The 27,695-nt window shown below is 32.3% G+C and overlaps 1 protein-coding gene across 1 annotated transcript in view; it reads left to right on the top strand.

The window, feature by feature from the left end:
• LOC144432657 (peptidyl-prolyl cis-trans isomerase-like 4) overlaps nucleotides 1–27,695 on the top strand; it is a 57,747-nt gene that overhangs the window by 17,968 nt on the left and 12,084 nt on the right. The window contains exons 5-10 of the mRNA XM_078120923.1: nucleotides 3,698–3,840; nucleotides 8,122–8,218; nucleotides 10,261–10,377; nucleotides 12,530–12,654; nucleotides 13,246–13,312; nucleotides 26,249–26,363. Of these exons, the coding sequence (XP_077977049.1) occupies nucleotides 3,698–3,840; nucleotides 8,122–8,218; nucleotides 10,261–10,377; nucleotides 12,530–12,654; nucleotides 13,246–13,312; nucleotides 26,249–26,363 (664 nt within the window). The remainder of the gene's footprint in view (nucleotides 1–3,697; nucleotides 3,841–8,121; nucleotides 8,219–10,260; nucleotides 10,378–12,529; nucleotides 12,655–13,245; nucleotides 13,313–26,248; nucleotides 26,364–27,695) is intronic.

Raw genomic sequence — 27,695 nt, 5'->3', positions numbered from 1 at the left:
TTATGTTATACATACAATATGCATTGATCACAGGTATGTACAGTTACGTTATACAGACAATATGCATAGATCACAGGTATGTACAGTTATGTTATACAGACAATATGCATAGATCACAGGTATGTACAGTTATGTTATACATACAATATGCATAGATCACAGGTATGTACAGTTATGTTATACAGACAATATGCATAGATCACAGGTATGTACAGTTATGTTACAAATACAATATGCATAGATCACAGGTATGTGCAGGTATGTTATACAGACAATATGCATAGATCACAGGTATGTACAGTTATGTTATACAGACAATATGCATAGATCACAGGTATGTACAGTTATGTTACAAATACAATATGCATAGATCACAGATATGTACAGTTATGTTATACAGACAATATGCATAGATCACAGGTATGTACAGTTATGTTATACAGACAATATGCATAGATCACAGGTATGTACAGTTATGTTACAAATACAATATGCATTGATCACAGGTTTGTACAGTTATGTTACAAATACAATATGCATAGATCACAGGTATGTACAGTTATGTTATACATACAATATGCATAGATCACAGGTATGTACAGTTATGTTATAAATACAATATGCATAGATCACAGGTATGTACAGTTATGTTATACAGACAATATGCATAGATCACAGGTATGTACAGTTATGTTACAAATACAATATGCATAGATCATAGATATGTACAGTTATTATACAAATACAATATGCATAGATCACAGGTATGTACAGTTATGTTATACAGACAATATGCATAGATCACAGGTATGTACAGTTATGTTATACAGACAATATGCATAGATCATAGATATGTACAGTTATGTTATACAGACAATATGCATAGATCACAGATATGTGCAGCTGTTATACAGACAGTATGCATAGATCACAGGTATGTACAGTTATGTTATACAGACTATATGCATAGATCACAGGTATGTACAGTTATGTTACAAATACAATATGCATTGATCACAGGTATGTACAGTTATGTTACAAATACAATATGCATAGATCACAGGTATGTACAGTTATGTTACAAATACAATATGCATTGATCACAGGTATGTACATTTATTTTACAAATACAATATGCATAGATCACAGGTATGTACAGTTATGTTACAAATACAATATGCATTGATCACAGGTATGTACAGTTATGTTACACAGACAATATGCATTGATCACAGGTATGTACAGTTATGTTATACAGACTATATGCATAGATCACAGGTATGTACAGTTATGTTATACAGACAATATGCATAGATCACAGGTATGTACAGTTATGTTACAAATACAATATGCATAGATCACAGGTATGTACAGTTATGTTACAAATACAATATGCATTGATCACAGGTATGTACAGTTATGTTATACAGACAATATGCATAGATCACATGTATGTACAGTTATGTTATACAGACAATATGCATTGATCACAGGTATGTACAGTTATGTTACAAATACAATATGCATTGATCACAGGTATGTACAGTTATGTTACAAATACAATATGTATAAATCACAGATATGTACAGTTATGTTACAAATACAATATGCATAGATCACAGGTATGTACAGTTATGTTACAAATACAATATGCATTGATCACAGGTATGTACAGTTATGTTACAAATACAATATGTATAAATCACAGATATGTACAGTTATGTTAAAAATACAATATGCATAGATCACAGGTATGTACAGTTATGTTACAAATACAATATGCATTGATCACAGATATGTACAGTTATGTTACAAATACAATATGCATAGATCACAGGTATGTACAGTTATGTTACAAATACAATATGCATTGATCACAGGTATGTACAGTTATGTTACAAATACAATATGTATAAATCACAGATATGTACAGTTATGTTACAAATACAATATGCATAGATCACAGGTATGTACAGTTATGTTACAAATACAATATGCATAGATCACAGGTATGTACAGTTATGTTACAAATACAATATGCATAGATCACATGTATGTACAGTTATGTTATACAGACAATATGCATTGATCACAGGTATGTACAGTTATGTTATACAGACAATATGCATAGATCACAGGTATGTACAGTTATGTTACAAATACAATATGCATTGATCACAGGTATGTACAGTTATGTTACAAATACAATATGCATAGATCACAGGTATGTACAGTTATGTTATACAGACAATATGCATAGATCATAGATATGTACAGTTATGTTACAAATACAATATGCATTGATCACAGGTATGTACAGTTATGTTATACAGACAATATGCATAGATCACAGGTATGTACAGTTATGTTATACAGACAATATGCATAGATCACAGGTATGTACAGTTATGTTACAAATACAATATGCATAGATCACATGTATGTACAGTTATGTTATACAGACAATATGCATTGATCACAGGTATGTACAGTTATGTTACAAATACAATATGCATTGATCACAGGTATGTACAGTTATGTTATACAGACAATATGCATAGATCATAGATATGTACAGTTATGTTACAAATACAATATGCATTGATCACAGGTATGTACAGTTATGTTATACAGACAATATGCATAGATCACAGGTATGTACAGTTATGTTATACAGACAATATGCATAGATCACAGGTATGTACAGTTATGTTACAAATACAATATGCATAGATCACATGTATGTACAGTTATGTTATACAGACAATATGCATTGATCACAGGTATGTACAGTTATGTTACAAATACAATATGCATAGATCACAGGTATGTACAGTTATGTTACAAATACAATATGCATAGATCACAGGTATGTACAGTTATGTTACAAATACAATATGCATAGATCACAGGTATGTACAGTTATGTTATACAGACAATATGCATAGATCACAGGTATGTACAGTTATGTTATACAGACAATATGCATAGATCACAGGTATGTACAGTTATGTTACAAATACAATATGCATAGATCACATGTATGTACAGTTATGTTATACAGACAATATGCATTGATCACAGGTATGTACAGTTATGTTACAAATACAATATGCATTGATCACAGGTATGTACAGTTATGTTATACAGACAATATGCATAGATCATAGATATGTACAGTTATGTTACAAATACAATATGCATTGATCACAGGTATGTACAGTTATGTTATACAGACAATATGCATAGATCACAGGTATGTACAGTTATGTTATACAGACAATATGCATAGATCACAGGTATGTACAGTTATGTTACAAATACAATATGCATAGATCACATGTATGTACAGTTATGTTATACAGACAATATGCATTGATCACAGGTATGTACAGTTATGTTACAAATACAATATGCATAGATCACAGGTATGTACAGTTATGTTACAAATACAATATGCATAGATCACAGGTATGTACAGTTATGTTACAAATACAATATGCATAGATCATAGATATGTACAGTTATGTTGAGGAAGTATAAACGGGCCATTGTGCCATCATGGGTCCATGCGAGGGGTAATAATTATAAAATGTTTTGAAAACAGAGTGGCAAATTGGTATATAAAAGCTAACATTAGTATTATTATTATTATTATTAACAACACTATTATTACTTGTTGGTGTATCTTTTACAGTTCTTCTTCACAACAGCTGAACACTTAGATTATTTAGATGGTGTGCATACAGTATTCGGTGAAGTCAGTGAAGGTATGGATGTCCTAATGAAGATTAACGAAGCTTTTGTAGATAAAGATCACAGACCTTACCAAGATATAAGGTAAGTAGAATTAATTTAACATTTCATTTTTAGCCAATTGAATATAAGTACTATTGCAATGGGCTCCAGCCATCTGTCCATCTGTCCGTCCGTAATACATCATTTCACAGACATGCAAAATCCGATTTCTTTCAAACCTGACACAAAGGTGAGATATCATGTGGGACATATGCAAGTCAATTTGTTTTTTGATGTATGCTAATACATGTATGACCGAATAGCAGCCATATTTGTAGTTAAAAATCAATATTAACTGCATAAATCACAAATTGTAATAAACGGACACACCATTCAAGTGTTCACCCCTATCTTTTAATACCTTGACCTTTGACCTGGACATTGACCTACATGGTCAGTTATTAAAATCAGCCAATTTCTGCCTATTACAGACACATTGTAGTATTTATGTATTGCCAAGTCAGTGTTTCCTCTGGCAAATTTCAGCTGCTAACCTTTCTGGCTAATCATACAATAAAATGATTAGCCCGAACTAGCCAGCCAAGTCTACATAACAATTAGTGATCCATGTCAATGTATTAGAAAATAGAAATAAGGACCAATCATGCATTGATGCAATGATGGTAACATTTATACTAGTTTATTGTAATGCTTTGAATCCTGTTTGTATACCAACCAAGGAAATTCAGTGAACCGCTCCTCCTGCATTTACTGTTTCTTTTCATAACTTTCACTACACAGTCACTTGTGAACTCATATTCCATTCCAGGATGGTGATAGTCTAGTCTAGGACAAGGTTCTAAACCTTGAAACAGTGACCCGTAATGGTATTTTTTGACTATCGTAAATCCCTGTAAGAAAGTCGTTATTTTGTATTATGATCATCCTAGACTAGAATATCACCATCCTGGAATGGAATATGAGTTCACAAGTGACTGTATTTCACCATCATCATGACCATGCACATTTTGGGTGGGCGGGTCACATTTTCTGCATGCAGCTGTGGTCTTAGTGGCTTTCCACACTGATAATTTCTAGAGAAACCATTCAAATTTGCATGAAAACTTTGCCATATAACATACCAGTTGGGGACTAGTATGTGTTTGACTGAAAGCTTGTGACCTTTGGCACATTTTTAGCTCCGCTGTCAGCGAAAGCTGAAAGCGTAGCTTTAGGTATAGGTTGTATAGAGTATAGAGAGTAGAGTGAATCATAGGTGTCCGTCAAACTTTTATATTTTCATTATTTTCTCCGGAAGTGACAGTCAGTATTCTTAGATATTTGGTGTGCATGTTCCCTGGGGGGAGGCTATTCAGATTTGTTCATGCCAAGTTGATCTGTGCCATTTTCAATTTTTTATGATTTTTTTTCATAAAATGTCATTTTCATCATCTCCGTGAAAACTTATTGTCAGATTGCTTTGATATCTGGTGTGTTGATGCGCAGGGGGTAGCTTACTCAGGTTTGTTAATTTCAAGTCAGCACATCTTCATTTTTATTTTTTATGATTTTTTTTTTGTAATTTGAAAAAAAAATGAATATGTTAATGAGGATAATGACCGACGCCATATTGGAAATCATTCGACGAGACTTTAAGTAAACTGCCACTTTTCAAAAGACACTATTGACGGCAAACAAGCAATGTAATATGTGCTATAGTCATAATTCTACGCATTGGGCGCCCAAATGCATGAAGTGACAAGCGTTTATTCGAAACAGGGTTGTAAACTTCAAATCCAAATTCTGCACCCTTCTACATAATCAGCCAGTCCGCAACGTCCTTATTTGCATACTCTATCCTGATTCGACCAGAAGCTGAAGCTGACCTCGTTTGACCGGGCGATTTTCCACAGCAAGTAACAACACAAGACGTTCTTGGTACTCACTAAAATCTCACTTCAGACCCACTATAAAAATGTGATGTTTTCAGATAACATGTAACTTGTGATTAATTCTATATTGTCGTGCAATTTGGAGTGACAGTGAACCAGAATTAAGACAACTTGCGTAAGGAAGGCATGCGGTTGAAGTTATGCAAGAGCAGTCTAACTGCGGACTGTGAATCAACCAAATTTTGTTTATTGGCCGACAGTTCACATGTAAAGTTAAACGACATGAACGTGTCTTGCCATTTCCAAAATGCAAATATTTGGCAAGTAAAAATAATTAAAATAATCACAACTGTAATTTGGCTTCAGACTTTGCATTATGTTTTGCGTATCTTTCCCCGTTTTACATGTAAATCCGAAAAGGTTCTCTCGTCATGTCATCAGTGATCATACCGCGAGGGGCTGCTTTGAGTACGAGCGAAGTGAGGCATGTTGAGGTATTTTGTTGAGAATTATAAATATTGCGAAATGTCAAGTACAAGGTTTAAATACAATGGAATGATGAAAAAAAATGGCCGAGTCTGCTGCCGGTCACAAGAAACACTGTAAATTCCATCTTTCTTAGTTTCCGTACGGCGAGAACCCCAGGTACCCGGATGCACGAGGGACTAACCCGGAAGCAAGTCGTTGTCAGCCATACGTTACAGTGGTAACATCGTCCGAGAAATCGCTGCGTTCAGAGTGTCATTATTCACAGAATTGTTGTTTTCGAGTGAAAACGCGTGTTGAATTGTATAAATCTAACAAATGAAGACATGTCAAGTTATATTTTGAAAGTTGTATCGCTAGTTTGAGACGATTTTCTCACATACTATCGAGGCTTACTTGGACTTGGACCTTACTCCAGTTCATCGGGAAGTTTAGCCAGTCCGATAATTCTTTCTGGTTTAGTTTACAACACTTTTGATCACGCAGATTTTGTTGTTGTGATGAAAAGAAATTTAAAAAAAAGATCACTTCAACCATTTCGTTGTGTTTTCTTTATGAAAGGTAATAGAACATGAACGAGTGTTACCACTGTAACGTATGGCTGCCAGAATGACTCTCTTTCTGGTACTTGGCGGGGATTGTCGCCATCCGGAAACTAAGATGGCGATTAATACATTTCTTCCCTATATATATCTACTCAACTTGTACAAGTTGAATGTTGTTGACTTGGTAAATTTGTTAGAAAATTGAAATTGAAATTGCCTCAAAATTATTTTAGATCCCTAGTTTATTTCATTCATCATTAAAATTTCCCAGGGTTAAAGCTGTAAGACAATGGAATTATTTATAGCCAACCTCAAAATTATCTTTTTTTTTCTTTTTCTTGTGTGAATTTCCCAGTCATTTTTTTTCTGAGATTTTGTGCAATTTTTCATAACAGTAGATTTTTGTTATAAAATGGTGACTATGGTATAAAAGTACAATACATTACCAACTTCTGTGTAAAATGTGTTTTACAGTGAGACATCATATGAACCACTAACCACTTTATTGCATCGCTAAAACAAAACTGCATAGTGAAGAACTGAACCACTTCTACGTGTCACCAAAATAAAAAATAAAATTTAAAAAAAAAACAGCGGAGCTATTCTGACCGATAGGTCGCTTGTAACTTTGTTTTTATCAGGAATTATTCAAGAAATCATTTAGATAAAACTTTGAGTTACTGATCACATTTCTAAAACAATGGTAAACGTTTTGTATTAGAGTTTATTGATGTATTTTAGTCAACACAGCTGTCACAAGTATACCTGTCATCATTAAAGTGTTCATTTTAGTCAACACAGCTGTCACAAGTATACCTGTCATCATTAAAGTGTTCATTTTAGTCAACACAGCTGTCATAAGTATATCTGTCATCATTAAAGTGTTCATTTTAGTCAACACAGCTGTCACAAGTATACCTGTCATCATTAAAGTGTTCATTTTAGTCAACACAGCTGTCATAAGTATACCTGTCATCATTAAAGTGTTCATTTTAGTCAACACAGCTGTCATAAGTATACCTGTCATCATTAAAGTGTTCATTTTAGTCAACACAGCTGTCACAAGTATACCTGTCATCATTAAAGTGTTCATTTTAGTCAACACAGCTGTCACAAGTATATCTGTCATCATTAAAGTGTTCATTTTAGTCAACACAGCTGTCACAAGTATACATATCATCATTAAAGTGTTCATTTTAGTCAACACAGCTGTCACAAGTATACCTGTCATCATTAAAGTGTTCATTTTAGTCAACACAGCTGTCACAAGTATACCTGTCATCATTAAAGTGTTCATTTTAGTCAACACAGCTGTCACAAGTATACCTGTCATCATTAAAGTGTTCATTTTAGTCAACACAGCTGTCATAAGTATACCTGTCATCATTAAAGTGTTCATCTTTGTTGCAACTAGGTAGTTTATTAATTCTCATTGTATTGTTTCATGAATTCAAATACAGGATAAATCATACGGTAATATTAGATGATCCATTTGATGATCCTAGTGGTCTTGAAATTCCAGACAGATCACCAGAACCAACCAAAGAACAACTTGATGTAAGTAGATGTGTGTGTGTGTGTGTGTGTGTGTGTGTGTGTCTCTGTGTGTGTGTGTGTGTGTGTGTGTGTGTGTGTGTGTGTGTGTGTGTGTGTGTGTGTGTGTGTGTGTGTGTGTGTGTGTGTGTGTGAGTCATGTTAGCGCCCTTACATGGGCAAGCGCCCAGTGCTTTGGTTCAGACAATGTCTATGTTTAGAATAGTTGCAGTAAACAACCCACCCCACCCTCCCTCCCAATACACCATGTATTTGTTCATTAAGGAAGACTGGAAGGCCACAATAATAGATAAATTGTTCACAGTAACGATCATGGGTACTTGAATGTGTTTTAGTACCTTATCCATTACCATAAATAAAAGTCAATCAGATCAGTATAGGTACAGTATAGATGTCAATTTTGGCACAGATAATGGATATAAACTAAAATTTTAGTCTTCAAATTTTGTCATTTTGAGCAATATGAACCCACTTTGCCAGCCATGGCAATTCAACACAGATATATGTTCAGACTCACAATCATTAATTTGAGAACTTGTAAGGTCAGATTGAAATATGTACCAAGTATAGACCACACATGAGGTAGAGACACCAAATTTAGTACAGATTATGAATATAAACTAAAAATTTGTGTTGTTTCAAGCATCGGAACCCACCTTGCTGGACACACAGACATGATATAGCCATACTCATTAGCATAGATCATTCCTAAATGCAGAAGTTGAATAGATATATCGTGTGATGTCTACATCTTCACACATCATGCACATGGCTGGCCGTGTGAATTGAACAGTTCTAAATCATCAAGATGGGGAAATCATAGTCTAGTTCCTGACGACATAGTATATGAAGATAACGTAGTGTAAAATTGGAATACAGTCATCAGCAACTAGACTAAGATAACGTAGTGTAAAATTGGAATACAGTCGTCAGGAACTAGACAAAGATAACGTAGTGTAAAATTGGAATACAGTCGTCAGGAACTAGACTAAGATAACGTAGTGTAAAATTTGAATACAGTCGTCAGGAACTAGACGAGAAATGTATGAAGATAACAGTGTAAAATAAGAATATAGCCATCAGGAACTAGATTAGTAAATCATGATGTGCGACACGTGTCAGCCATATTTATACTTGAGGTCTTTAATAGTGATGAACATATTGTAGAACTCTGTAGAATTCATAGTTTAAATTCGTAAAATGAAATGACAGAGTATCACCAAAATTTAATATAAAAATGCATATATATAGCTGATTTATAAATTTGTAGGATAAAATCAAAGACAATGGAAAAAAATTTCACCCGTTTTCAGTGTTTTTAGCAGATGCAGATAAATTTACCTGATGAATTACAGACTAAAAATTAAACCATTGTTAACTATTAACTTGTGTTATAGTGAGATGATCGCGTTCAGTTGTGTGTTGATTCAGACGACGTGACACAAGTCTGGTGAAAAGTTATGGCATTGTATCAAATTTTAGATGTTTGTTTAAAATTCGCAACGATATAGCAATTTTGTGGCATGGCGCAGCAAGCAAGATAGGGCATGTGATCCCTCGTGTGGATCCAACTCTAGTTCAAAAAGTAATATTTTCAATGTAGTTTTGAAAGTTTGTGTTGAAACTGATTTCAAAGTCAAAATAAAGGTAACACTGTCAATTTCAACTAGCTCTTCATCTGTGCCCAGACGGCCATAAATCGTTGTCTGAGGGCTGTTAATGAAACCCCGGCTGACTTACATTTCTCCATATGCACATCTTTTTACAACCATACTTTTAAAGTTTGTTTCACTTGATCAATCATATCCTATACATGTGATGATGTTGAGAACAATGGTATTACTTCAGATTAACCACCCTCATATGGTTGCTATGGACTCAATGGGATCTGCCATGAGATGGAAAATGGCCTATTCTTCCCAATGAAAAACCCATTGGAGCATAATTTGAATAATAAACATTTCAATAAGAAATTTAAAAAAACACTCATTCCTCCTACCATGATCAAATCTACCTTTGTGTTTTTGTGTTTGTGATATTAACAGACTGGACGGATTGGTGCAGATGAAGAAATTGATGATACTAAAGGAAAGACTACTCAGGAGATTGATGAAATGTTAAAGACAAAGGAGGCAACAGCTAGAGCTCAAATTTTAGAAATGGTAAGTTGATAAGATTGTGAATACCAACCATTGACAAATGTATGGTTTTACTCAGTGATAGTAAGACCTACCAACCATTGACAAATGTATGGTTGTCAGTGGCCGAGTGGTTAAACCACTTGCCTCTTACCACTGTGGTCGGAGTTCGAACCCCATTCAGGGTTCGATTAAATTTACCACACTGAAAGTAAGAAGAGTGTCGTTCAGTTTGACTCTACCGAACAATGCAGGTTTTCCCCGGGTACTTCGGTTTCCTCCTGCATTAACACTGAACCCATGAGAGATGGCCCTCACTGGACTTCTTAGGAGACAAGTGTTTATATGCTTAAAGAACTATCCAGTATAAATAAAGATTATTAGTCCCCGCCGGACGAAGTCCGGGACGAGGACTTATGGATTGGGTTCCGTCCGTCCGTCCGTCCGTCCGTCCGTCTGTCCGCAGCCGTTTCTTGGAGATGCCTGGACTGATTTTTTTTCAAACTTGGTACAGGGGCAACATACAATATCATACATATGCACGTCAATTTGTTTCATGATACGATCCAATATGGCTGCCTAGCAGCCATTTTGTTTGCAAATTTTCCCTGTCTAAAGCCATAACTCAGACATGCTTGAACAGATCTCGTTCAAAGTTGGTATTAGGACAGTGTTCTATGGCATATACATGTATGTGCATATTCATTGTTGTCATGATACGATCCAATATGGCCGCCTAGCAGCCATTTTGTTTGTGAATTTTCATGTCCAAAGCCATAACTCAGACATGCTTGAACAGATCTCATTCAAAGTTGGTATTAGGACAATGTTCTATGACATACATTTGCATATCCATTTTCATTGTGATACGATCCAATATGGCTGCCTGGCAGCCATTTTGTTTGCGAATTTTCCATGTCCAAAGCCATAACTCAGACATGCTTGAACAGATCTCATTCAAAGCTGACATTAGGACAGTGTTCTATGACATACATGTCCATATTCATTGTTGTTGTGATACGACCCAATATGGCTGTCTGGCAGCCATTTTGTTTGCGATTTGTCTATGTCCAAAGCCATAACTCAGACATGCTTGAACAGATCTCATTCAAAGTTGGTATTAGGACAGTGTTCTATAACATACATGTGTATATCCATTTTCGTCATGATACGATCCAATATGGCTGCCTGACAGCCATTTTGTTTGCAAATTTTCCCTGTCCAAAGCCATAACTCACACATGCTTGAACAGATCTCATTCAAAGTTGGTATTAGGACAGTATTCTAAGACATACATGTGTATATCCATTTTCGTCATGATACGATCCAATATGGCTGCCTGGCAGCCATTTTGTTTGTGAATTTTCCATGTCCAAAGCCATAACTCAGACATGCTTGAACAGATCTCATTCAATGTTGGTATTAGGACAGTGTTCTATGACATACATGTGCATATCCATTTTCGTCGTGATACAATCCAATATGGCCGCCTGGCAGCCATTTTGTTTGTGAATTTTCCATGTCCAAAGTCATAACTCAGACATGCTTGAACAGATCTCATTCAAAGTTGGTATTAAGACAGTGTCCTATGACATACATGTGCATATTCATTGTTTATGTAATACGATCCAATATGGCCACCTGGCAGCCATTTTGTTTGCGATTTTCAATGTCCAAAGCCATAACTCAGACAAGCTTGAACAGATCACATTCAAAGTTGGTATTAGGACAGTGTTCTATGACATACATGTGCATATCCATTTTCATCGTGATATGATCCCCCATACCCGACCAATCCTTTATTGTTGTAGGCATGTTCCATGTCCAACAAGCAGACACAACATATATCTAAGTCTGTTTGATTTAGGTTCACAAGTGTTGTTGCGTGATCAGAGTAGTGATAATTCCTTAAAGCCCAATCATAGCGGGGACTATGTCATTCTCAATGACTTGTTATTATTATGGTTTTACTCAGTGATAGTAAGACCTACCAACCGTTGTCAAGGCACACAGTTTGTAACACTGCTGACAGAAATGCTGAAGAAAGGAATTGATGCAGGTCTTCATCGCAAACTTTATCCTACAGCTGTTCAATCTTAGTCCGTTTGGAGTATTTCTTGCAAAATGAAGTTTAATTGATGCATGATAATATAATATGTTATGTTTTATTTGGTAGGTGGGTGACTTACCAGATGCTGATGTGAAGCCACCTGAAGATGTCTTATTTGTTTGCAAATTAAATCCAGTTACAACTTCTGAAGATCTTGAAACAATTTTCTCAAGATTTGGTTCCATTAACAGGTCAGTTTTAGTATTTTTATGTGGCTGTAACATGTAACATTTATGTTACAATTCAACTTATACCAACACAGATACAACATTTATGTTACAATTCACTTATACCAACACAAATACAACATTTATGTTACAATTCACTTATACCAACACAAATACAACATTTATGTTACAATTCACTTATACCAACACAAATACAACATTTATGTTACAATTCAACTTATACCAACACAAATACAACATTTATGTTACAATTCACTTATACAACACAAATACAACATTTATGTTACAATTCAACTTATACCAACACAAATACAACATTTATGTTACAATTCCAAATGAAATTTCTTATCGTGAGAATGAATGTTCATGGACTCTGTGTTCATACTTAGTAATGAAAATTTCTACTCACAGAGTCAAAAACATTTGTTTGAAGCGAATGCCAATATCCCATTGTAGTATACCCCTGACAGTAACAAATGTCACTGTGTGAGTACAAATTGTAATTACTAAGTTTCTTATTATGACCCAATATCTGACTATCCAGGAATGAACTTCTTGACAATGTCTTCTTTTAAAACAATTCATTCTTTTCAGTTGTGAAGTTATTAGAGACCAGAAGACAGGTGATTCACTGTGCTATGCTTTTGTAGAATTTGAAAAGGTAAGTGTCCTGAATACATTGATGTTAAGAAATATTAATGGTACACTATACAAAACAAATATTGGCAATGTGAGATATCAAAATAAATAGTGGCAATGTGAGATATCAAAACAAATATTGGCAATGTGAGATATCAAAATAAATAGTGGCAATGTGAGATATCAAAACAAATATTGGCAATGGGAGATATCAAAATAAATATTGGCATTGTGAGATATCAAAATAAATATTGGCATTGTGAGATATCAAAATAAATATTGGCAATGTGAGATATCAAAATAAATATTGGCAATGTGAGATATCAAAATAAATAGTGGCAATGTGAGATATCAAAATAAATATTGGGAATGTGAGATATCAAAATAAATATTGGCATTGTGAGATATCAAAATAAATATTGGCAATGTGAGATATCAAAATAAATATTGGCGTTGTGAGATATCAATAAATATTGGCAATGTGAGATATCAAAATAAATATTGGCAATGTGAGATATCAAAATAAATATTGGCGTTGTGAGATATCAAAATAAATGTTGGCAATGTGAGATATCAAAATAAATATTGGCAATGTGAGATATCAAAATAAATATTGGCAATGTAAGATATCAAAATAAATATTGGCATTGTGAGATATCAAAATAAATATTGGCAATGTGAGATATCAAAATAAATAGTGGCAATGTGAGATATCAAAATAAATATTGGCAATGTGAGATATCAAAATAAATATTGGCATTGTGAGATATCAAAATAAATATTGGCATTGTGAGATATCAAAATAAATATTGGCATTGTGAGATATCAAAATAAATATTGGCAATGTGAGATATCAAAATAAATATTGGCATTGTGAGATATCAAAATAAATATTGGCATTGTGAGATATCAAAATAAATATTGGCAATGTGAGATATCAAAAGAAATATTGGCAATGTGAGATATCAAAAGAAATAGTGGCAATGTGAGATATCAAAAAAAATAGTGGCAATGTGAGATATCAAAATAAATATTGGCATTGTGAGATATCAAAATAATTAAAATATTGGCAATGTGAGATATCAAAATAAATGGTGGCAATGTGAGATATCAAAAGAAATAGTGGCATTGTGAGATATCAAAAGAAATATTGGGAATGTGAGCTATCAAAATAAATATTGGCAATGTGAGATATCAAAATAAATATTGGCAATGTGAGATATCAAAATAAATATTGGCAATGTGAGATATCAAAATAAATATTGGCAATGTGAGATATAAAAAAAAATAGTGGCAATTTGAGATATCAAAAGAAATAGTGGCAATGTGAGATATCAAAAGAAATATTGGCAACGTGAGATATGAAAAGAAATATTGGGAATGTGAGATATCAAAATAAATATTGGCAATGTGAGATATCAAAAGAAATATTGGCAATGTGAGATATCAAAAGAAATATTGGCATTGTGAGATATAAAAATAAATATTGGCAATGTGAGATATCAAAATAATAAAAATACTGGCAATGTGAGATATCAATATAAATATTGGCAATGTGAGATATCAAAATAAATGTTGGCATTGTGAGATATCAAAATAATAAAAATACTGGCAATGTGAGATATCAATATAAATACTGGCAATGTGAGATATCAAAATAAATATTAGCAACTTGAGTTATCAAAATGAATATTGGCAATGTGAGATATCAAAATAATAAAAATACTGGCAATGTGAGATATCAAAATAAATATTGGCAATGTGAGTTATCAAAATAAATATTGGCAATGTGAGATATCAAAAGAAATAGTAGCAATGTGAGATATCAAAAGAAATAGTGGCAATGTGAGATATCAAAATAAATATTGGCAATGTGAGATATCAAAATAATTAAAATACTGGCAATGTGAGATATCAAAATAAATATTGGCAATGTGAGATATTAAAATATTGGCAATGTGAGTTATCAAAATAAATGGTGGCAATGTGAGATATCAAAAGAAATAGTGGCAATGTGAGATATCAAAAGAAATATTGGCAATGTGAGATATCAAAATAATTAAAATATTGGCAATGTGAGATATCAAAAGAAATAGTGGCAATGTGAGATATCAAAATAAATATTGGCATTGTGAGATATCAAAATAATTAAAATATTGGCAATGTGAGATATCAAAATAAATATTGGCAATGTGAGATATCAAAATAAATATTGGCAATGTGAGATATCAAAAGAAATATTGGCATTGTGAGATATCAAAAGAAATATTGGCATTGTGAGATATCAAAATAATTAAAATATTGGCAATGTGAGATATCAAAAGAAATAGTGGCATTGTGAGATATCAAGATAAATATTGGTAATGTGAGATATCAAAAGAAATAGTGGCAATGTGAGATATCTTAAGAAATATTGGCAATGTGAGATATCAAAAGAAATAGTGGCAATGTGAGATATCAAAAGAAATATTGGCAATGTGAGATATCAAAATAATTAAAATATTGGCAATGTGAGATATCAAAAGAAATATTGGCATTGTGAGATATCAAAATAATTAAAATATTGGCAATGTGAGATATCAAAAGAAATAGTGGCAATGTGAGATATCAAAAGAAATATTGGCAATGTGAGATATCAAAATAAATATTGGCATTGTGAGATATCAAAATAAATATTGGTAATGTGAGATATCAAAAGAAATAGTGGCAATGTGAGATATCAAAAGAAATAGTGGCAATGTGAGATATCTTAAGAAATATTGGCAATGTGAGATATCAAAATAAATATTGGTAATGTGAGATATCTTAAGAAATAGTGGCAATGTGAGATATCAAAATAAATAGTGGCAATGTGAGATATCAAAAGAAATATTGGCAATGTGAGATATCAAAATAATTAAAATATTGGCAATGTGAGATATCAAAAGAAATAGTGGCAATGTGAGATATCAAAAGAAATAGTGGCATTGTGAGATATCAAAATAAATATTGGCAATGTGAGATATCAAAATAAATATTGGCATTGTGAGATATCAAAATAAATATTGGCAATGTGAGATATCAAAATAAATGGTGGCAATGTGAGATATCAAAATAAATATTGGCAATGTGAGATATCAAAATAATTAAAATACTGGCAATGTGAGATATCAAAATAAATATTGGCAATGTGAGATATTAAAATATTGGCAATGTGAGTTATCAAAATAAATATTGGCATTGTGAGATATCAAAATAAATATTGGCAATGTGAGATATCAAAATAATTAAAATACTGGCAATGTGAGATATCAAAATAAATATTGGCAATGTGAGACATTAAAATATTGGCAATGTGAGATATCAAAATAAATATTGGCATTGTGAGATATCAAAATAAATATTGGCATTGTGAGATATCAAAAGAAATATTGGCAATGTGAGATATCAAAATAAATATTGGCATTGTGAGATATCAAAATAAATATTGGCAATGTGAGATATCAAAATAAATGGTGGCAATGTGAGATATCAAAATAAATATTGGCAATGTGAGATATCAAAAGAAATATTGGCAATGTGAGATATCAAAATAAATATTGGCAATGTGAGATATCAAAATAAATATTGGCAATGTGAGATATTAAAATATTGGCAATGTGAGTTATCAAAATAAATATTGGCAATGTGAGATATCAAAAGAAATATTGGCATTGTGAGATATCAAAATAATTAAAATATTGGCAATGTGAGATATCAAAAGAAATAGTGGCAATGTGAGATATCAAAAGAAATATTGGCAATGTGAGATATCAAAATAAATATTGGCATTGTGAGATATCAAAATAAATATTGGTAATGTGAGATATCAAAAGAAATAGTGGCAATGTGAGATATCAAAAGAAATAGTGGCAATGTGAGATATCTTAAGAAATATTGGCAATGTGAGATATCAAAAGAAATAGTGGCAATGTGAGATATCAAAACAAATATTGGCAATGTGAGATATCAAAATAATTAAAATATTGGCAATGTGAGATATCAAAAGAAATAGTGGCAATGTGAGATATCAAAAGAAATAGTGGCATTGTGAGATATCAAAATAAATATTGGCAATGTGAGATATCAAAATAAATATTGGCATTGTGAGATATCAAAATAAATATTGGCAATGTGAGATATCAAAATAAATGGTGGCAATGTGAGATATCAAAATAAATATTGGCAATGTGAGATATCAAAAGAAATATTGGGAATGTGAGATATCAAAATAAATATTGGCAATGTGAGATATCAAAATAATTAAAATACTGGCAATGTGAGATATCAAAATAAATATTGGCAATGTGAGATATTAAAATATTGGCAATGTGAGTTATCAAAATAAATATTGGCATTGTGAGATATCAAAATAAATATTGGCATTGTGAGATATCAAAAGAAATAGTGGCATTGTGAGATATCAAAATGAATATTGGCAATGTGAGATATCAAAAGAAATATTGGCAATGTGAGATATCAAAATAAATATTGGCAATGTGAGATATCAAAATAAATATTGGCAATGTGAGATATCAAAATAAATATTGGCATTGTGAGATATCAAAATAAATATTGGCAATGTGAGATATCAAAATAAATATTGGCAATGTGAGATATCAAAATAAATGGTGGCAATGTGAGATATCAAAAGAAATATTGGCAATGTGAGATATCAAAAGAAATATTGGGAATGTGAGATATCAAAATAAATAAATAAATATTGGCAATGTGAGATATCAAAATAATTAAAATACTGGCAATGTGAGATATCAAAATAAATATTGGCAATGTGAGATATTAAAATATTGGCAATGTGAGTTATCAAAATAAATATTGGCATTGTGAGATATCAAAATAAATATTGGCAATGTGAGATATCAAAATAATTAAAATACTGGCAATGTGAGATATCAAAATAAATATTGGCAATGTGAGATATTAAAATATTGGCAATGTGAGATATCAAAATAAATATTGGCATTGTGAGATATCAAAATAAATAGTGGCATTGTGAGATATCAAAAGAAATATTGGCAATGTGAGATATCAAAATAAATATTGGCATTGTGAGATATCAAAATAAATATTGGCAATGTGAGATATCAAAATAAATGGTGGCAATGTGAGATATCAAAATAAATATTGGCAATGTGAGATATCAAAAGAAATATTGGCAATGTGAGATATCAAAATAAATATTGGCAATGTGAGATATCAAAATAATTAAAATACTGGCAATGTGAGATATCAAAATAAATATTGGCAATGTGAGATATTAAAATATTGGCAATGTGAGTTATCAAAATAAATATTGGCAATGTGAGATATCAAAAGAAATATTGGCATTGTGAGATATCAAAATAATTAAAATATTGGCAATGTGAGATATCAAAAGAAATAGTGGCAATGTGAGATATCAAAAGAAATATTGGCAATGTGAGATATCAAAATAAATATTGGCATTGTGAGATATCAAAATAAATATTGGTAATGTGAGATATCAAAAGAAATAGTGGCAATGTGAGATATCAAAAGAAATAGTGGCAATGTGAGATATCTTAAGAAATATTGGCAATGTGAGATATCAAAAGAAATAGTGGCAATGTGAGATATCAAAAGAAATATTGGCAATGTGAGATATCAAAATAATTAAAATATTGGCAATGTGAGATATCAAAAGAAATAGTGGCAATGTGAGATATCAAAAGAAATAGTGGCATTGTGAGATATCAAAAGTAATAGTGGCATTGTGAGATATCAAAATGAATATTGGCAATGTGAGATATCAAAATAAATATTGGCAATGTGAGATATCAAAATAAATATTGGCAATGTGAGATATCAAAAGAAATATTGGCAATGTGAGATATCAAAATAAATATTGGCAATGTGAGATATCAAAATAAATATTGGCATTGTGAGATATCAAAATAAATATTGGCAATGTGAGATATCAAAATAAATATTGGCAATGTGAGATATCAGAATAATCAGTTCACACTTGAAAAAGCAAACTATATTGATTTGAGAAACAGTCTGGGAACCTGTAACCAATACACTAAGACTTTCTAATGCACATAGGGAAAAACTTAAGTTTCTTACTCTATATCTCTTGGTTCTACGACTACCTCCATGAAAAGAGGAAAAAGTATCATTGAAAGAGAGACATTATGATAGAAACATCTTTTCTGCATAGTGACAGCCACTGGCCTATTATTTGCATGGTGACAGCCACTGGCCTATTGTTTGCATGGTGACACCCACTGGCCTATTGTTTGCTTGGTGACAGCCATTGGCCTATTAATTGCATGGTGAGAGCCATTGTTTGCATGGTGACAGCCACTGGCCTATTGTTTGCATGGTGACAGCCACTGGCCTATTGTTTGCATGGTGACACCCACTGGCCTATTGTTTGCTTGGTGACAGCCATTGGCCTATTAATTGCATGGTGAGAGCCATTGTTTGCATGGTGACAGCCATTGGCCTATTAATTGCATGGTGACAGCCATTGTTTGCATGGTGACAGCCATTGGCCTATTAATTGCATGGTGATAGCATTGGCCTATTAATTGCATGGTGATAGCATTGGCCAAGAGTGGTTCAAATTTCCAACATTCAAAACGTATGTATTGATGATGTAAAGCATTGACAATCACATGATATAAAGCATTGACAATCACATGATATAAAGCATTGACAATTACATGATGTAAAGCATTGACAATTACATGATATAAAGCATTGACAATTACATGATATAAAGCATTGAAAATTACATGATATAAAGCATTGACAATTACATGATATAAAGCATTGACAATCACATGATATAAAGCATTGACAATCACATGATATAAAGCATTGACAATCACATGATGTAAAGCATTGTTGATCACATGATGTAAAGCATTGACAATTACATGATATAAAGCATTGACAATCACATGATATAAAGCATTGACAATTACATGATATAAAGCATTGAAAATTACATGATGTAAAGCATTGACAATCACATGATGTAAAGCATTGACAATCACATGATGTAAAGCATTGACAATCACATGATATAAAGCATTGACAATTACATGATGTAAAGCATTGACAATCACATGATGTAAAGCATTGACAATCACATGATGTAAAGCATTGACAATCACATGATGTAAAGCATTGACAATCACATGATGTAAAGCATTGACAATCACATGATGTAAAGCATTGACAATCACATGATGTAAAGCATTGACAATCACATGATGTAAAGCATTGACAATCACATGATATAAAGCATTGACAATCACATGATGTAAAGCATTGATGATCACATGATGTAAAGCATTGACAATCACATGATGTAAAGCATTGACAATCACATGATATAAAGCATTGACAATCACATGATGTAAAGCATTGACAATCACATGATATAAAGCATTGACAATCACATGATATAAAGCATTGACAATCACATGATATAAAGCATTGACAATCACATGATGATCACATGACAATCACATGATATAAAGCATTGACAATCACATGATGTAAAGCATTGTTGATCACATGATGTAAAGCATTGACAATCACATGATATAAAGCATTGACAATCACATGATGTAAAGCATTGACAATCACATGATGTAAAGCATTGACAATCACATGATATAAAGCATTGACAATTACATGATGTAAAGCATTGACAATCACATGATGTAAAGCATTGACAATCACATGATGTAAAGCATTGACAATCACATGATATAAAGCATTGATGATTACATGATGTAAAGCATTGACAATCACATGATGTAAAGCATTGACAATCACATGATGTAAAGCATTGACAATCACATGATGTAAAGCATTGACAATCACATGATATAAAGCATTGACAATTACATGATGTAAAGCATTGATGATCACATGATATAAAGCATTGACAATCACATGATGTAAAGCATTGACAATCACATGATATAAAGCATTGTTGATCACATGATGTAAAGCATTGACAATCACATGATGTAAAGCATTGACAATTACATGATATAAAGCATTGACAATCACATGATGTAAAGCATTGACAATCACATGATGTAAAGCATTGACAATCACATGATGTAAAGCATTGTTGATCACATGATGTAAAGCATTGACAATCACATGATGTAAAGCATTGACAATCACATGATATAAAGCATTGTTGATCACATGATGTAAAGCATTGACAATCACATGATGTAAAGCATTGTTGATCACATGATGTAAAGCATTGACAATCACATGATGTAGTGCATTGACAATCACATGATATAAAGCATTGACAATTACATGATGTAGTGCATTGACAATCACATGATGTAGTGCATTGACAATCACATGATGTAAAGCATTGACAATCACATGATGTAAAGCATTGACAATCACATGATGTAAAGCATTGACAATCACATGATGCAAAGCATTGACAATCACATGATATAAAGCATTGACAATCACATGATATAAAGCATTGACAATTACATGATATAAAGCATTGACAATTACATGATGTAAAGCATTGATGATTACATGATGTAAAGCATTGACAATCACATGATATAAAGCATTGACAATTACATGATATAAAGCATTGACAATTACATGATGTAAAGCATTGATGATTACATGATGTAAAGCATTGTTGATCACATGATGTAAAGCATTGTTGATCACATGATGTAAAGCATTGACAATCACATGATATAAAGCATTGACAATCACATGATATAAAGCATTGACAATCACATGATGTAAAGCATTGACAATCACATGATATAAAGCATTGACAATCACATGATATAAAGCATTGACAATCACATGATATAAAGCATTGACAATCACATGATGATCACATGACAATCACATGATATAAAGCATTGACAATCACATGATGTAAAGCATTGTTGATCACATGATGTAAAGCATTGACAATCACATGATATAAAGCATTGACAATCACATGATGTAAAGCATTGACAATCACATGATGTAAAGCATTGACAATCACATGATATAAAGCATTGACAATTACATGATGTAAAGCATTGACAATCACATGATGTAAAGCATTGACAATCACATGATGTAAAGCATTGACAATCACATGATATAAAGCATTGATGATTACATGATGTAAAGCATTGACAATCACATGATGTAAAGCATTGACAATCACATGATGTAAAGCATTGACAATCACATGATATAAAGCATTGTTGATCACATGATGTAAAGCATTGACAATCACATGATGTAAAGCATTGACAATTACATGATATAAAGCATTGACAATCACATGATGTAAAGCATTGACAATCACATGATGTAAAGCATTGACAATCACATGATGTAAAGCATTGTTGATCACATGATGTAAAGCATTGACAATCACATGATGTAAAGCATTGACAATCACATGATATAAAGCATTGTTGATCACATGATGTAAAGCATTGACAATCACATGATGTAAAGCATTGTTGATCACATGATGTAAAGCATTGACAATCACATGATGTAGTGCATTGACAATCACATGATATAAAGCATTGACAATTACATGATGTAGTGCATTGACAATCACATGATGTAGTGCATTGACAATCACATGATGTAAAGCATTGACAATCACATGATGTAAAGCATTGACAATCACATGATGTAAAGCATTGACAATCACATGATGCAAAGCATTGACAATCACATGATATAAAGCATTGACAATCACATGATATAAAGCATTGACAATTACATGATATAAAGCATTGACAATTACATGATGTAAAGCATTGATGATTACATGATGTAAAGCATTGACAATCACATGATATAAAGCATTGACAATTACATGATATAAAGCATTGACAATTACATGATGTAAAGCATTGATGATTACATGATGTAAAGCATTGTTGATCACATGATGTAAAGCATTGTTGATCACATGATGTAAAGCATTGACAATCACATGATATAAAGCATTGACAATTACATGATATAAAGCATTGACAATCACATGATATAAAGCATTGACAATTACATGATATAAAGCATTGATGATTACATGATGTAAAGCATTGTTGATCACATGATGTAAAGCATTGACAATTACATGATGTAGTGCATTGACAATCACATGATGTAAAGCATTGACAATCACATGATATAAAGCATTGATGATTACATGATGTAAAGCATTGACAATCACATGATATAAAGCATTGACAATCACATGATGTAAAGCATTGACAATCACATGATATAAAGCATTGACAATCACATGATGTAAAGCATTGACAATCACATGATGTAAAGCATTGACAATCACATGATATAAAGCATTGACAATCACATGATATAAAGCATTGACAATCACATGATATAAAGCATTGACAATCACATGATGATCACATGACAATCACATGATATAAAGCATTGACAATCACATGATGTAAAGCATTGTTGATCACATGATGTAAAGCATTGACAATCACATGATATAAAGCATTGACAATCACATGATGTAAAGCATTGACAATCACATGATGTAAAGCATTGACAATCACATGATATAAAGCATTGACAATTACATGATGTAAAGCATTGACAATCACATGATGTAAAGCATTGACAATCACATGATGTAAAGCATTGACAATCACATGATATAAAGCATTGATGATTACATGATGTAAAGCATTGACAATCACATGATGTAAAGCATTGACAATCACATGATGTAAAGCATTGACAATCACATGATGTAAAGCATTGACAATCACATGATATAAAGCATTGACAATTACATGATGTAAAGCATTGATGATCTCATGATGTAAAGCATTGACAATCACATGATATAAAGCATTGACAATCACATGATGTAAAGCATTGACAATCACATGATATAAAGCATTGTTGATCACATGATGTAAAGCATTGACAATCACATGATGTAAAGCATTGACAATTACATGATATAAAGCATTGACAATCACATGATGTAAAGCATTGACAATCACATGATGTAAAGCATTGACAATCACATGATGTAAAGCATTGTTGATCACATGATGTAAAGCATTGACAATCACATGATGTAAAGCATTGACAATCACATGATATAAAGCATTGTTGATCACATGATGTAAAGCATTGACAATCACATGATGTAAAGCATTGTTGATCACATGATGTAAAGCATTGACAATCACATGATGTAGTGCATTGACAATCACATGATATAAAGCATTGACAATTACATGATGTAGTGCATTGACAATCACATGATGTAGTGCATTGACAATCACATGATATAAAGCATTGACAATCACATGATGCAAAGCATTGACAATCACATGATATAAAGCATTGACAATCACATGATATAAAGCATTGATGATTACATGATGTAAAGCATTGTTGATCACATGATGTAAAGCATTGTTGATCACATGATGCAAAGCATTGACAATCACATGATGTAAAGCATTGACAATTACATGATATAAAGCATTGATGATTACATGATGTAAAGCATTGTTGATCACATGATGTAAAGCATTGTTGATCACATGATGTAAAGCATTGACAATCACATGATATAAAGCATTGACAATCACATGATATAAAGCATTGACAATTACATGATATAAAGCATTGATGATTACATGATGTAAAGCATTGTTGATCACATGATGTAAAGCATTGACAATTACATGATGTAGTGCATTGACAATCACATGATGTAAAGCATTGACAATCACATGATATAAAGCATTGATGATTACATGATGTAAAGCATTGACAATCACATGATGTAAAGCATTGACAATCACATGATGTAAAGCATTGATAATCACATGATGTAAAGCATTGACAATCACATGATATAAAGCATTGACAATCACATGATGTAAAGCATTGACAATCACATGATGTAAAGCATTGACAATCACATGATGTAAAGCATTGACAATCACATGATATAAAGCATTGACAATCACATGATGTAAAGCATTGACAATCACATGATGTAAAGCATTGACAATCACATGATATAAAGCATTGACAATCACATGATATAAAGCATTGACAATTACATGATGTAAAGCATTGACAATCACATGATGTAAAGCATTGACAATCACATGATGTAAAGCATTGACAATCACATGATATAAAGCATTGACAATCACATGATATAAAGCATTGACAATCACATGATGTAAAGCATTGACAATCACATGATGTAAAGCATTGACAATCACATGATGTAAAGCATTGACAATCACATGATGTAAAGCATTGACAATCACATGATGTAAAGCATTGACAATCACATGATGTAAAGCATTGACAATTACATGATGTAAAGCATTGACAATTACATGATGTAAAGCATTGACAATTACATGATGTAAAGCATTGAAAATCACATGATGATCACATGACAATCACATGATGATCACATGACAATCACATGATGTAAAGCATTGATGATTACATGATGTAAAGCATTGGCAATCACATGATGTAAAGCATTGACAATCACATAATGTAAAGCATTTTCAATCACATGATGTAAAGCATTGACAATCACATGATGATCACATGACAATCACATGATATTCACACCCTGTTTTGAGTAATACAAATCTCCAATTTCACCAAGGTGTACCACAATCTCATTCATTAATTGACAAAAATACAAAATAATACTTGTACAAATGGTTTTCATCTAAGAAGGTTAATATATATGAATGTGCCAAATATTTTAGTACAGGAAAGCATTTTACACTGTCACGCAGTTGTAGAGTGAAAATAAAGTACAGACTTTTGATCCAGTCAGGAATTAATGATTAAATTAATATGAATTTTATTTGGTTTAAAGGAGGAAGATTGTGAAGAGGCCTTTTTCAAGATGGACAATGTCTTAATTGATGACAGGAGGATCCATGTTGATTTCAGCCAGTCTGTTGCTAAACTAAAACAAAAATATAATTTAGGTAAGTCTTGCTGTAATGATTGACAGTCAGTCAGTCTGTACAGTACATTTAATGATTGACAGTCAGTCAGTCTGTACAGTACATTTAATGATTGACAGTCAGTCAGTCTGTACAGTACATTTAATGATTGATAAACAGTCTGTACAGTACATGTAATGATTAACAGTCAGTCTGTACAGTACATGTAATGATTAACAGTCAGTCTGTACAGTACATGTAATGATTAACAGTCAATCTGTACAGTACATGTAATGATTAACAGTCAGTGTGTACAGTACATGTAATGATTGACAGTCAGTCTGTACAGTACATGTAATGATTAACAGTCAGTCTGTACTGTACATGTAATGATTAACAGTCAATATGTACTGTACATGTAATGATTAACAGTCAGTCTGTACTGTACATGTAATGATTGACAGTCAATCTGTACAGTACATGTAATGATTAACAGTCAGTCTGTACTGTACATGTAATGATTGACAGTCAGTCTGTACTGTACATGTAATGATTGACAGTCAATCTGTACAGTACATGTAATGATTGACAGTCAGTCTGTACAGTACATGTAATGATTAACAGTCAGTCTGTACAGTACATGTAATGATTGACAGTCAATCTGTACAGTACATGTAATGATTAACAGTCAATCTGTACAGTACATGTAATGATTAACAGTCAATCTGTACTGTACATTTAATGATTGACAGTCAGTCTTTACAGTACATGTAATGATTAACAGTCAATCTGTACAGTACATGTAATGATTGACAGTCAATCTGTACAGTACATGTAATGATTGACAGTCATTCTGTACAGTACATGTAATGATTAACAGTCAGTCTGTACAGTACATGTAATGATTAACAGTCAGTCTGTATAGTACATGTAATGATTGACAGTCAGTATGTAAAGTACATGTAATGATTAACAGTCAATCTGTACAGTACATGTAATGATTAACAGTCAGTCTGTATAGTACATGTAATGATTGACAGTCAGTCTGTACAGTACATGTAATGATTGACAGTCAGTCTGTACAGTACATGTAATGATTGACAGTCAATCTGTACAGTACATGTAATGATTGACAGTCAGTCTGTACAGTACATTTAATGATTGACAGTCATTCTGTACAGTACATGTAATGATTAACAGTCAGTATGTACAGTACATGTAATGATTAACAGTCAATCTGTACAGTACATGTAATAATTAACAGTCAATCTGTACAGTACATGTAATGATTAACAGTCAGTCTGTATGGTACATGTAATGATTAACAGTCAGTCTGTACAGTACATGTAATGATTAACAGTCAGTATGTAAAGT

Source organism: Glandiceps talaboti, chromosome 3 (genome assembly GCF_964340395.1).
Source record: "Glandiceps talaboti chromosome 3, keGlaTala1.1, whole genome shotgun sequence".
NCBI classification, from domain to species: Eukaryota; Metazoa; Hemichordata; class Enteropneusta; family Spengelidae; genus Glandiceps; species Glandiceps talaboti.
Note: the sequence above shows the minus strand (reverse complement) of the source record. Positions and strands in the feature narration are given on the sequence as shown.